The sequence below is a fragment of the Equus przewalskii genome, unplaced genomic scaffold, assembly GCF_037783145.1.
Source record: "Equus przewalskii isolate Varuska unplaced genomic scaffold, EquPr2 ChrUn-1, whole genome shotgun sequence".
Lineage (NCBI taxonomy): Eukaryota > Metazoa > Chordata > Mammalia > Perissodactyla > Equidae > Equus > Equus przewalskii.
In genome coordinates, this window is record NW_027228758.1 from 723,721 (window position 1) to 737,945 (window position 14,225).

General features: G+C 60.0%; 1 protein-coding gene across 6 annotated transcripts in view; it reads left to right on the forward strand.

The window, feature by feature from the left end:
- Positions 1-772: 772 nt before the first annotated feature.
- Positions 773-14,225, forward strand: part of SOX13 (SRY-box transcription factor 13) — a 41,434-nt gene continuing 27,981 nt past the window's right edge. For 2 of the 6 annotated variants that reach the window (XM_070608710.1, XM_070608712.1), the window contains exon 1: positions 773-912. Coding sequence is in view for 2 of the 6 variants with exons in the window: in XM_070608705.1 (XP_070464806.1) it covers positions 12,651-12,772 (122 nt within the window). In the remaining 4 variants the exon portion in view is untranslated. Of the gene's footprint in view, positions 913-12,083; positions 12,297-12,354; positions 12,773-14,225 lie in introns of those variants that run through there. The other 4 variants (XM_070608711.1, XM_070608713.1, XM_070608705.1 and 1 more) reach the window with 4 other exon arrangements.

Genomic DNA, 14,225 nt, shown 5'->3' on the forward strand with positions numbered 1-14,225 from the left:
GGCTATCTGTCTGGAGGAGTTGGGAGGGTGGGTGTTGGAGCGACAACTTCTTGGTTCTCGCCCTAAGGAGAGCACGTTCTCCGTAGCGACCGTCATACCTGGGCAGTGGGAGTGGGCAGAAGCCACCTCTTTCTTCTCTTCTCTCCACCCCCTCCCTGCACCTCCACGCCCCGTCTCCCGGAACCTTAGTGCCCCCCCCCAACCCCCGCCCCTTCCAGCAGAGGTTTCCAGCTGTTGAAGCCGGGCTGGACCTGGCTGCAGGGAGGAGGCGGGAACTCTGTCCCTCCCTCCTTCTCCGTCTCCCCACCCTTCCTCCCTCCTCCTCCCCCTGCCCGCTCTGTCTCCCTCCCTCTTTCTCCTCTGAGGCTGTGGAGTCGCCTCGCAGCCGCGAGCCGCGAGCGCCCTGCTCCTGGTCCAGGCTTGGAACTGAACTGTGTGAGCGCGGGTCCTGGCGCCCCGGCCCGGAGCGGCGAGCCCAGCTCTGCGCCTGGGCGCAGCGGGCAGCCGCGGAGGCCGATCGGGACCGAGCCGAGGCGCGGAACGCGGAGCGGGGAGCCGGGCGGGCCGGCGCTGGGCCGGCGAGCCAGGCAGAGCGCCGCGGAAGGCAGGGAGCCGGCGGCGGGCAGAGGGCAGAGGGCAGAGGGCAGAGAGCGGCCTGGCTCGCGGAGGGCGCCGCCCGCCCGGAACCGCGCTCTCCGCCGGGGCCGGCGGCCGGTCGTGGGGCGCGGACCCAGGGTGGCCCCGAGTGCCGAGCGACCCCCCGGCCGCCGGCGGGGGGCGTGCCCCTCCCAGCCGCGCCGCCCAGGCGCTGCGCCGCCGGGCATGTGAGCGGGAAGCCCGGGCTGCCGGCCGCGGGGACCGGACGGAGGAGGAGCAGGAGCGCGGAGCCCGAGCCCAGCGCCCGGCGGAGTAGTAAGTGCGCCCCCTCCGCGCCCCTCGCCCTAGCCCTCCGAAGTTTGACACTCGCGCCGCCACGTCTCTGGGCACACGCCGGCTCTCATCTCTGCGAGTTTCCATCCTTTGCAAAGTTTTTCGAGAAGGACCAGACCCCCACCGACCCCCAACCACGCCGGCCAGACCCAGGTCCTGCGGAAAGGGGTGGCAGTCCAGCAGGGCCGTGGGTGGCTGTGTGTCTGTGTCCGTGTGCGCCCCGTGCGAGCCGAGCTTGGGGTGCCCCCCCGCACCCGCTCCTCGCCGACCGGCCGGGGTACTAGGTCTTTCTCGCCAGCCTGTGTGTGCGCCCAGTTCAAGGATTTCCCAGCGGGAAGCCGAGGCGACCTGTGCGCGCCCAGCGTGTGGCTCGGGCGCCCGCGCCGGGACGCAGACCTCCTCCCCGCCCTGGTTGTGTGGGGTGCGGGGGGCCAGCCACGCAACCTTTCCCATCCTTCCAGGTTCGTTCCCCAGCGGACCAGCCGGGCGCTGCATCCTGTTTGTTTTCTGCTTCACCCCCTCCTCCCACCCACCCTAGCCTTCTGACCGCCCCCGCCTCCCGCCTTGGGACGTCGGAGGTGAATCTTTTCATCCTTATTTCACGGCAAAAGCAAATCCTGCCTGAGGGTAGGGAGCTGGGGAGGGGGGCTAGTTGCTCTGTTCCCAGCGGCTCGCCATTGTTTTCCCACCCCGCGCGTTCCGTACGTAAACACACACACACACACGCACACACACGCACGCACACACACACACACACACACACACACACACGTGCGCGCCGGCTGCTCGGAGTCCCCAGACGCGCCGGGATCGCCCGCGGGATTCTCCAGCTGCTGCCCGGGGCTCGCAGGCTGGAGGTGCTCCCTTCCTTAGCCGCGACCGGGGAGGGCAGGAGGCGTGGGGGTTGCCGGAGAGTCCCGGGCGCGGCCGCGAGCGGGCCTGGGCGGGAAGTGAATTTTGAACTTCAGCCCTGGACCTTTCCCAGAGGACTCCGAGCACACGAGCGGCGGCTCCCACCCTCGAGGGCCGACGGCAGCTGCAAGGACTCCGAAGGCGCTCTTGGCAGCGCCTCCGAGACGGGGGCTAGGAGGAAGCCGAGCAGCTTTCCTGGGAAGTTTGCTTTGACTCTGTGAGAATTTCCGGGCAGGGCGCCTGGGCGCGGGCGCTGGCCCTGGTGAAGGATCTGGCGAAAGACGGAAGATGCTGCTGCTCAGGGCGGAGTTTCCAGAGATTCTGGTTTCCACCGTGCTCCCTTAGGAAGTGGCGCTCCAGATGCTGCGGTTCAGCACATTTGGTCTTAATTCCCCACCTGTGGGCAGTGTGAGCTCCTGCGATCCCTTAACTTCTCTAGATTTCTGCTATGCACAATGGGCAGAGTTGTGCCTGCGTCTTTGAAGCTCGCCTCGGCTGATGTTCAGGGATACTGATTGGGAAGCATGAATTCAGGAGGGTGGGGACCCCCTGGTTGGGCCACTGAAGCCAAGGGTAGCCTAGAGGTTAAGAGCTGGGGTTGGAGTTAGACCCCAGATGCTGCCACTGTCGGTATTTAACCTACTCCTCTGTGCCTCTGTTTGCTCACCTGTAAAATGGGTTTAATATGGCAGCACAGTGTACTGCGGTTGTCTTGAGGATTACAAGTCTTAGTAAAGCAGAGCTCATAGAGCAGTGCCTGGCGTAGGGTAAGTGCTGGAGAGGTGGGAGCTGTTATTGTCATTACGACTTTAGTGACCTTGCATAGAGCCCGCGAGAGCACTTGGGGTTGTGCTCATTTCATCAGTTAGCAGAAGCTGTCCAGTTCTGGGAGGAGGAATCCTTGTTCTTCTTCACACCCTTTCCTGAGTTTGGCTTCCCAGATCCTCCCTACTCCTGGTCTAGTTCCGTCTTGCTAAGTCTCTTTTCTTTTTCTTTTTTCCCTTACACCCTCCCTCCCTTCACAATGTCTGTGAAAGGCACGTGACTCTGCTTTTCCTCATTCTTAAAAATCCGTCTTGGCCTGACTGCAGTGTTCTCAGTGGAAATCAGGCCCCAGGAAGGAAGCGTCTGCAGCAGGGTGTCCCCTGAGTGTCCTGGCCTGCGCTGCTGGTTTGAGATTGGATGTGCACTTGTGTCTCTGGGGCTGGGTGAATTTCTAAAGGGGGAGCCAGGTGCCTAGGGCCTCGGGTGGGATGGCTGGGGCTGATCCCTGGGGCTCTGCTCCCTGGGTGGCATGGCTGTCACCTGCTGCAGTGGGGCTCACTTGGGAACCGGGGAGATCTCAGCTGCCTGGGCAGGCTGGATGTGGGATTTGGGGTAAGTGAGGGGCAAAAGTTTCACCTTCAACTTTCCACTTGCAGTTAAAGAGTAGTTTCTAGGAATTTGGGTTTGTCACAAGCTCCTTGTCTGATTCTGGACTCTGCACGTGCACAGCATAAGTAAGGGGTTCACTGGGCAACAGGGTGACAGGGAGGAAGAGCAGGCTGCTGCCCCCTGCAACGCTGCCTTGGACAATGGGCTCCTCTCTCCTTTCTCTGACCTTGCCCCCACCCTAGACATGGGGGATGGCCGGAAGGTTGGTTCTTAGTGCTCGGAGACCCACAGTTGGGCTGTTGTCGGTGATGAGGACCAGCACTGCAGTCGCCACATTCCCTCCTGTCACAGAAGTCTGTTGACTGCCTGCTGTGTGCCGGCCCCGGGCTAGGGGCAGGGCTTCCCGTGAACCAGAGAGGGCAGGTGCCTGCCTTCAGGGAGGTTTCTTTCTAGTGGGAGGAGACGGGCAATAAATAACTTTATAATAAGTAACCAAGACAGTGTTAGATCCTGTGTGATGTGAAAGAGATCCAACAGGGTGATGGGACAGAGAATGTGGGTGGGGGTACAGGTTGGGGGGGCGCCTAGGTTGGGAGGCCAGTGAAAGCCACCCTGGGGAGAGGACAGCTCAGCCGAAGCCTGATGGATGAGACGGAGCCAGCGGCACACAACCTGCAGACAGGATTGCAGGCAGAAGGAACAGCACATGAAAACTCCCTGCGGCCAGAGCGGGGTTCTCCACAGCAGTGTGGCTGGACGGGGAGATGGAGCAAAGGGAGAAGCACGGAGCTTGGTCACCCGGGCCTGGTGGGACTGGTTAGAGCCTGGATTTTATGGCCAGGGCAATGGGAAGCCATCGGAGAGTTTTAAGCAGGGGAGTGACACGATCTGATCTATGATTTTACAAGATTATTTGGTACCCAAGAAATGGTTATCAGAATGGCCCCGGGGAGGGAAATGGTGACTGAGGAATGGGATGGAGAAAAAAAGGTGTTTTCTCTGTAGATCTTTGCGTCCTTTCTGAATGTAGTACCGTGTACTTATATCAACTATGCCGAAAAACCCCAAAACCAAAAAGTAGTTAAAAAAGAATAGCTTATAACTTGGAATATGTATGTAATAAGAAGACAAAGATATAAACCTGTATGGTACACTATATGCATACCTACGCCCATCATGCGCGCGTACGTGGAGAGAAGACTAGAAGGCTGCCTTGAGATGTTTGCTGAGGTTAATTCTGGATCCTGGACGGACGAGTGATTTTTATTTCCTTCTTTATCTTCTGTTGATTTTTCCAGTCTTCTACAATGGTCATGAATTGCTTTTATAAGTGGAAAAAAATGTTAAAAAGATTGCTTCGGCTGCTAACTGGAGAGCAGCTTGAAAGGGAAAGCAGGAATGGAAGCAGGCCGGCTCGGAGGCTGATTCCGAACCGACGCCTTGGATGCAGTGGCTCGAAGGGAGGCTGTTCTGGAGGGAGAAGCAACAGGCTCATTCCCTACCTGACACTCTGGCTCTGCTCTTGCCTGCAGACGACGCTCCACCCCCAACTCAGGTTCCGTGGTCAGGAGTGGCGGGATCATAACAGGGAAGGGCGATTTCGAGTGCTGCCTTGGCGGTGGAAAGGTCTCTGCTTCCAGCTACATCCTTATCCCCCTCATTCCTCCTAGCGGGCAGAGCTCCATCCTGAACATTCTGCTACTTTGACAGCTAGCAGATTGGGAGCAACATGATGTATACAGTAAGAAGGATTCAGAGCCAGGCAAGAGATTCGCCACATGACATCTCTGAACCTCTGTTTTTCTGTCTGTGAAATGGGACAATAGCAGCGACACTACTTACCTCTGAGAACTTGGGTGGCTTACATCTGCTGTGTCCACAGCAGCGCCCAGGAGTGGCCAGGGTCTGGGTTTCCTGTTGCCGGAGAAGCGTTCGCTAGTGCCAGGCCTCCTCCTGAGGGTCCAGGTGTCCCTGCCCTGGACGGGCTGACTCTACACAGCTTTTCTCCTCCTGGGCTGCTTTGAGATTGGCCCTTATTGGGCAGCTCCCTGAGGAGGTCGCCGGGCAGCCCACGCCCCTGGGAAAAGTTGCTGCACGCCCCTCCCCCAAGCCGTCTTCAGGGGCAAGCTGAGTGTTTGGAAGGGCTGTGCTGGTGGGCCCGCCCCCCTGCCGGCCTGACAGTGCGAAGTGCTTGTGGCGGGAATGACTCGTCCTCAGTGTTTGCTTAAGAGGGCTCGCTCCTGCCAGGACTCGCTGGGATCCTCCCCTTTGCTGGTCCCCTTTCTGGAACCCGTGTGTGCTAGCCAGGAAGGCTGTCACAGTGCCTGTCACCAGGTGGGGAACAAGGACCCACAGAGACTGCTTTCACGTCTCCTGTCGCCTGCCTGTCTCCCTGCTCCCAAGCAGGAAGCCATGCCCTGAATGGGGGTCTTTGCCTGGTGACCCCCATTTTGATGGCCCCTTCCTTGGTCCTCCTTCCAGCTCCTTGGGAAGACTTGATCAGGAGACTTGTTACAGGCCAGCCTGACAGGGCCTTGACAGCTTGAAGGTGGCTTCACCCTCCGCCAGCTTCTCTGATCAGGAGTGACTCTGTTTCTTTGAAAAATCCAAGTCCTTTCTTTGAGCAGCAGGGATGTGGCAGTTCCCCCCTCAGTGTGGGCTGTGGCCTCCAGTTCAGCCCCAGAGCCTGCTCTGTGCCAGAGACCTCGGCAGACACCCAGGGGACCGTCCGGCCCTGTTTAAGCCTCAGGGCGGCGAAGGCCTTGGGCCTCTCCTGGGAACAGGTTTCTGTCCACCCTGCGTGGTCCACAGCATAGACCCCCCAGTGACCACCGATTACTCCGGGCACGTTCCGGGCTCTCTTGCCCTTGCTTTAGGAAGACCCCTCTGCTCCTGTGACCTGCCTCTTTTGGGAGGAGCCAGAGGCCTTCCTGTGGTGCCCTCAGGGAGGGCCTGGGGGGACCCAGGGTAGGACAGCTACAGTGGTCAGACCTGAGATGCAGGAGGTGAGGAGGGGGTGGCTGGGGTTTCCCCTGCCTCCTCCCAAGGTCATCCGTGGGTAAATCCAAGGCCCGGGCACCTCTAGGGATGTGCTGTGTGTGGTCCTGCATCTCAGAGCACAAGTGTGCACGTGGGGACAGGCTAGGAGAGCAGCGGGGCTGAGAGCTGTGCCTAAAGAACGGGGGTTCCAGTCAGGAGTGTCTCTGAGGAGGGGGTGTGTTGGGGTCCTAGAAGAGAGGAAGGAAGAAGTGGGGTCAGTATCTCCAGCTGCCCCCTGTTTACCTAAGCAGCATCTACTGCCCAGGCCCTTTAGGCCACTGGGAAGCCTGACACATGCCATCAAATCTGAATTCAGTTCCCCTGATACACAGGGCCTTCAGGCTCCCTTCCCCCAGCAGTGGCCTTAGCATTTAAATGGCCTTGGCAGGAAGCCCCGGGAGCAGCCCTGGGGATTGTGGGCGGTTGGGGGAAGGGGTTTACTGTTGCCCAGCACATCGTCCCCCTGTGTCTTCTGGGGACACGTCCGAGGTAGGGTTTCAGTGTTTCGGCTGCGCAGGGGAGAACTGGGAGAGGCTCGGGCTGGGCAGGAGCACGTGGGCTCCCTTCCCCTGGGGGTTTAGGTCTGTAATCCCTCCAGGCCTGGAGCTCCCTGGGGATCCGCCCCAGAGGAGGCCAGACTGTTCTCCCCTCAGCCTTACCTCCCCTGGCCCCGCCCCTGCTTGACTCAGATGGAATGTGCAGCCTGTGGAACAGGATGGGGTGAGAATAGTTCTCAGAGGGCCTTGGTCCCACAAAGGGGTGGGAACCTTGGGGTGAGTCCCACTCCTTGGCCTGGCGGGAGGGGCCCGCTGCCAATCCCAGGCCCTGTACTGAGTTGAGTCAGAGGTGGGTGCCAGGGCATCCAGGTCCAGCCATTTGAAGGAGCAGCCAGAGTGGGGGGATTTCCTTGGAAGTCCAGGATGAGGGTGGGGGCAGTCTGAGACCAGGGGTAGAGCAGGCCACACAGACCCGTCCCCAACACCAGGAGCTGGGGTGCCCAATCCTCGACCAACATCTTCAGTTGACTTCTTGCTTAAAAATTGTGGCGTGGGGCTGGTCCAGTGGCACAGTGGTTAAGTTCGTGCACTCCCCTTTGGCGGCCCAGGGTTGGCGGGTTCGGATCTCAGGTGCAGACCTACATGCTGCTCATCAAGCTATGCTGTGGCGGCCTCCCTCATACGAAATAGAGGAAGACCGGCACAGATGTTAGCTCAGGGCCCGTCTTGATCATCAAAAAAAAAAAAGTGGCTCTTATTTCTGTAGTTTCCAAAAGTACTACAACAATGTGTAATGCTGGCGGCAAAGTCACAGGTAATTCCCGAAGCACATGGGCCTGTGAACCAGCACGGGCCTCACTAACCCAGGAGGTGGCTGTCAGGGCGGGACGTGCGGTGGAGGCAGCATGGTTGTGGGTCTGTGGGGCTGCCGGTTCACCCATCCGCTCAGCAGACACGTAGGGAGCGTCTGCCTCGGGCTTTGCCCTGCTGTGTTGCAGCCCTACAGTTTTGAGGAAGATGATGAGACGTGAATAATCCATTACACTGCCTGACGCTGAGCGTGGGAGGCACAGGGTGGAGTGCTCTGAGCACCAAGGAGAGCACCACCACCAGATCTGGGCAGTCAGGGAAGGCTCCCCGTAAGAGGAAACATAAAGACCTGGAGGGTGAGGAGGAGATGGCCTGGCAAGAACAAGTCAGAGAGAAGAGAAACTTGTAAGGGCAGATCCCCCCCATGTCTCCCAGGGGCCCCGCCTGGGTCTCCAAGGGCATGTCAGATGGCCCCGTCCCTCACCAAGGACCTTGGGAGTGTCATGACTTGGGGGCAGGAGTGGCGGGCATTCGAAAACAGGGTGACTAAGGGCTCCTGGCACCCAGAGGCCTTGTTCAGCCATGAGTTGTGTGTGCCAACATGGGGGAGCATGGGTTTTGTGGTACATTATGGGGCGTGTGCAGGCTGCCTGTGGTATGGTGCTGTCGGTTTAAGCGGCTTAGGTATAGTGTGGTGTGTGGCCCAAGTGACCCAGGGATTGGAAGCCAGCCTCACCTGGCGGCTGCGCGGGACGCAGGAGAGCTGGGGCCAACACGCTTTGCCACTTCTCTCCTCCCTCCCCTCCCTCTCCGTCCTCCCAAAAATCAACACTGTGTCAACAGCAGGAGCCTCCCAGCGCCCAGGACCGGGCAGGAGCTGGCAGGGGCGCCACGCCAAGCGCAGGCTGGGCCTGGCTGCCGCGGCTGCAGGATCCACATGGCTGCACGTGGGCTGGTGCCGCGCACACGCAGGCCCCGCACACACAAGCCCCGCGCATGGCCCGACCCTGCACACGCAGGCCCTGCACAAGGACAGGCGGGCGGGCAAACAGGTGTCCCAGGAGTGCCGACACAAAGGGCCACTTGTCTCTTCTCTGTGGCCCTAGGAACACCCCCCACCCAGGCTCGCTCCAGAGAGCAGTGGCAGGGTCAGCCAGGGACCCAGGAGGGAGGGACGGCAGGTGCTGCCCTCCAGACCCCTACTCTCAGTGCTGGTTTTTCTTGCTTGAGGCAGAGGTAACAGCAGTCCATGGGAGGCACTAGCCCCAGGGCAGGATCCTGCCTCTGAACAGATCCCCTGCTGTGAGGCCTCTGGGGGTCTCAGCTCAGCCCTGCTGCCACACCCAAGGAAGCAATGGATGGGAGATGGGAAGAGAACCTGGAGCTGTTTAGAGGAAGGAAGGATTAGATGTCAGGAGTGAGGGAAGGCCGGGCGAGAAGTAGGGAGACCTGGGCCAAGGGGTTCCAGGTGGGATTTGGGGTGGAGGTGGCTGGGGTGTGGCAACACCTCCTCCCTCCGTACCGCTCTATGGAACAAACCGTCACCGAATGCCTAGTGTGTCTGAGGCAGTGCAGTACCAGCAGAGACAGGCAGACTCTGGAGCCAGACTGCCTGTGCGGTCTTGGGTGAGTAACTTAACCCCTCTGAGTCTGCATCCTCACCTGTCACGTGGGAGTGATGACAGTCACTGCCTCATGGGGCTGCTGTGATTGTCAGGTGTGTGCAGAGGGGCCTGCTGTGCTGCCCTTGTGTCTTGAGGGCTGTCTGAGAGAAGGCCATGAGAGTCCCTGTCCCTGGGAGCGGAGCCTGGGAGGTGGGCAGGCAGGTAATCGCAGTCTGGTCAAATGGTGGAGACCAGTGCTGTCCAAAGGCTCTGGAGTGACCTGGGGAACTGCCCTCCTCAGGGAGTGATTTACTAAGGAGGGGCCACAGTTGCACTGGGCTTCGAGCGAGCTGTGGTCAAGAATGTAAGAAAGGCCTTCCAGGCAGGGCACCAGGGCCAGAGCCCGGGTCGTGCACATTGCACCTGTAGTCGGGCCTGTGGCGCCGCCGCTGGGGCCGTGGCCGGGCTGAGCACACCCCGTGCCCAGCCTGCCTCAGGGTTCAGTGCCTGTTTTGGTCGTCACTCAGCGTGTTTTTCCTCCTCGCCACACCAACACGTTGTGCTAACTCCCTCTCACTCGGTCTGGAATCCTCTTCAATTTATAGAGAAGCAGGGTAGTTTAGGGACAGTACCGTGGAGTTTGAGAGTCCGGAAGTTCTGGATTTGAACTTGCGGGTTTTGAATCTCGATGTTGGGCCATTCACCTCGTTCTTTGGGTTGCATCGTCCTTGTCCCTGAGGTGGGGTAGCGGCGTCCCCTAGGGCAGCTTGTCGTGAGGACTGGAGAGGAGGTGAGCCGGGTGCAGTGACGGCAGCTGCACGGCAGGCGGGCCCGTTCGGGTCACTGTCTGTGTCTTCGCCCACGTCAGGAGCCTTTCTGGGCCTGCGTCTCTGATCCCTAATGTGGAGACAGTGGTCTGTCTGCCTCCTTCCATGGTTTTCGAACTGGTCATGGGCCAGGCTGCCTGTTTCCTGGGTAGATCGGTCAGGCTGGGTGACCCAGGACCAGAACGACTGGACGCGGGGTCCTGGGCACCAGCCTTCCCGGGACCGGCCGGGCCCACAGGGCTGCTGTGGAGGGAGCTGACTCCACAGTGGCTATACCAGTGCCCCCAGCCCGCCGCTGCTCCCTGTGCCTCAGGCAGCGGCACCCGTCCTGCCCTTCCTGCGGGGTGGAGCCGTCTAACATCTTCCTCTGACTGCTGTGCTGCTGTTGGAGAGGCCGATGGGCAGCTGGGACCGGTGGGCACCAGAGGGCACCAAGGCCCTGGCCTAGCCTGTGTGCCCCCAGCCCTGTCACTTTACCTCTTGGGACCTCACTTTTCCCATCTGCAACTTGGGAAGGACCATTTTGACGACTCCTGGGATGGAACAAGATTGCTGTGTTGCTGTGGCAGTCGAGTCAAGTGAGGACAGTGACAGCCACCCTGGGAATTTTTGTTGCAGTTTCAAAATCCAGACGTGGAGTCAGACACTTTGTCACAATCCCGCATCTGCTCCTGGCGTGGCCCTCCATGATGCCCCTCCCCCCGCATGGCTCGTCTCAGGGTGGGCCTCGTGGAACCGTGTGAGTTAGGAAGGGCAGAGAGCATCCTGCCATTCTCCCATTCTGTGGATGAGGAAGTTGACATTGGAGACAGGGACTTGTCCATGGGGTGGGCTTCCTACTCCCACACTGGCTGTGGGTCTGCCCAGATGAGGCTGGTCCACGTGGCGTGTCTGACCCTCTGAAGAACAAGTGGAAACCCCCTCTGGGATCTTGCTGCAGAGCCCCCTGGCCTCTTGCCCTGGCCTCCTGCCCTTGGTTTTGAGGAATTGGTGATGGGAATGGCTAGGGGCATTGAGGAACGTCTGGAGCCAGATGGGTCTCTTGACAGTTACAGGGAAGCCATCCCGGGTTCCAGAGGCCACCATTCTGCTCGTCTCCCCTCTCACTTGCTGCCTCCGCTGCGCCCCACGTGGCAGAGCCCTGTTTTCTCTTCCTCCTCTGCACTCATGTTTCTCAGGTGGCCCTGAGGTGAGGGGAGGCCACGGAGAGAAGCTGGGGCAAAGGGGATGCTGGGAGATCGGGCTGGGGAGGGGACTCCCAGACCCTGGCCAGGCAGTCAGATAGCTTCCTAGGCAGCCGTGGAGACGGCCTGAGTAAGAGAGAGGCAGAAGAACAGCAGTGACACTTGGATCTTTCCAGGGCCGTGTGCATGTTTACATACAGTTTGCATACAACCAATGCACTGAACATGATTTCATGATCTACCCCAGGCACATTCCGATTTGCCTTTTACTATTGTTCTTTTCAAAGATGACTGCTTCTGGCTTTCAGCTCTTGACTGCGCTTTCTCACTCCTGTGCCCTCTGCCCCAACTCCTCAACAGAGGGCGGCGACTGGGAACAGAGTCAGCTTTGGGTCATCTCTGCCATCCATCCGCCCTCTCTGGGGTGAGCACAGAGGGCTGGGCCAGCTCCGACGGCTGCTCTGTAGCGGAAACACGCAGGCCAGCCTCCCCACTGCTCCCCACAGCTGGCCCTCACCTGTGAGTGCGGAAAGGGCACCTTCACACGCAGGTGCACAGGGCTTGGCACTTAGCAGGTGCTCGGTAAATCTGAGGGTAAAGCGAAGTTAGAGACCAGGGAGCATCGGAGGACGAAGACATCCTGTACAAGCTCCTTGGGGCCTGGCCCTGGTGCCTGTTGGGGTGAGGCTGGTGGGGAGAATTGAGCCTCCTGGGTCCTGGGGTGGGAGGAACCAATTTCCCTCTCTGACTGTGGCCAGAGGAGACGTTTCTCTCTCTCCTTGGCCTTGCAGGAAATAATGTTGAGGATGAGAGGAGCAGAAAGGAAGGGCCAGGCCTTCTCTTATTTTGTTTTTGAGACTGAGCATCTGTTATTAGCAATTTATGACCTCCAGGTCTCCAGCCAAGCACATTCTGTTCTCCAACTGGGGTAAGGCTCGCAGGAGCCACGGCGAGAGGCTGGACAGGAAAGAGGGATGGGTCAACGGTCTGCAGTTGACTGTGTGGTGTCTTGGCCTCTGCTTGGGGACAGTGTCAGCAGGGGGCAACTTGAGCAGCGGCCCTGTGTGAGAGACCCCTTCTGGATGGCGTGGCCTCCTCACGGGAACCCTCAGAAGCAGGGTGAGTGGGCTCCCCTCCCACATCGTGCCCACTGGGCCTGGGCTCCAGATTCCTCTCCGTGAAATGTAAGAACAGTGATGCTGAGAACAGAGTCACTGTAGAGTTTCTCAGATGGAAGGGCCTGGGAAGACCCCTAGAGAAAGGAGAGCAGCAGTGTGTGAGGGGACTCCGGAAGAAGGGAGCAAGCGGGATGACCACCCCATGGAAAGAATGGTGCATAAGCAGAACAACCCCTTTCTGCGAAAGTGCTGAGCTGGCGGAATGTAGCTCGCAGCCGCGAGATCTGGGCAGCAGATAGAGCGCTGCGGGCGCCTGGGCTGTGTGTGCAGGTTGTTGTGGGGGTCCTGGGAGACAATGGAGAGGGCAGGTGCAGCACCCAGGGTGCCCCCTCCACCAGGCTGGCCTCCACGCTTCCCTGGACTCATCACCAGTCCTGGCTCCTGGAAGCATGTGCCCGCCCTCCATCCCCTCCTCACGTAAGTTGGTCTCATTCTTCTCGTTTCTTCTCATTCTCCTCCCAACTGTTTAGCTTTGATTAGAAGCAGCTACATTAGCCATTCTTCAAGGGAGCCGTGTACCCCAGGGGCCATGGTGCCAAATGGCAGGGAACTTTGTGGTGGGGGGCTTCTCAGGGTCGGGGGCAGCAGTGCCTGGTCCCCTGTCCTCAGCCTCATGGCTGGGAGGAGCCCAGGCCGCTTTGGGGAGTGACCCACTCAAGAGGCAGTTTCTCGCATCCCAGCCCCATCTCCACGCTCTGTGCCGCTGGATGGTTGTTGGAGGCCAGACCCGCTGGAAAGATGAGACGCTTTTGTGGGGCTGGAGCGACAGGGCAGAGGATGTGTGTGGTGGCGGGGCGGGAGACGGCTGTTGTGCAGTGAGAGAACGGCCTGGTTTCCAGCTCTCATCTTCTTATCCACACGCAGCCGATGGCCAGTCAGTCCTGAGGCGGTGACTTGTCCTCTGCTCTCTGTGCTGACCTCCTCCTTCCTGGAAGCTCGGGGCTCTTGCCAGGGTCCGTGGAAGGACGAGCTCCGAGGACCGATTCGGCACGGAGAAGTTCAGTGTGTGGGTCTGTGGCACAGACTCCGGGCCCAGCCGTAGACTCGGCTCTGTCAGCAAGCCCGTGGTCCATGAAGACAGATGTTCGTGGGGCCCTCTGCGCCCGGCGCTGTGAGGGGCGACGGCGACTGAGCTCCAGCCCGGGCCTTGCTGGCGTGGAGGCGCTGGGGGCGGCAGCACGTGGAGATGCCGCGGGCAGAGCAGGCCGAGGGGCTAGAACTTGGTTGACAGGGAGGAACAGAGAACTTTCAGAATGGGGGGTCGTTCGTTGCCTGAAACTTCTCTCTCGCTGTCCTGTGGACAGTTCCAGCAGAACCCTGTTATTTTCTTTCCATTCTGACATTTTTGCTGCCTTCAGATCGCGCTGCACCATCTGGCAATGCAGACGGCTGTCCCTTCCCTGCCAGGCTGGTGGGCTCGCTGTCTGCCCTGACCCCTGCCGCCCTGGGCTTAGCCCAGGAAGGCCCTGGGCAGGCTGGGTGGGGAGCCAGGCGCTGCCTGCGGGGAAGCCGCCATCCGTCAGGGCAGCTGAGGCAGAAGCATGGGCATGGGGCTGCTGCTCGGGAACGGGCCTTTCACCTGAGTCGCCAGGGCGCCCGGGACTGGTGGGCTCGCTCCCCTCTGCACAGCCTCAGGTCAGGAGCCTGGGTGCTGGGGGGCCACGCAGACCCAGGCTCGGGGGCTGGCTCTGCTTCTTCTGAGCTGCGTGATTTCTGGCAAATCCTAGAACTTACCTAGAACCTAGTTTTCTCACCTGCAAAGTAGGAAAAGGATAATACCTACCTCATAGGGTTGGAAGGATTCGAGGAAGCGATGTATGTTACAGTGTACACTGCAGGGCCTGGGAGCCGGGATTAGTGTCATGCCTGC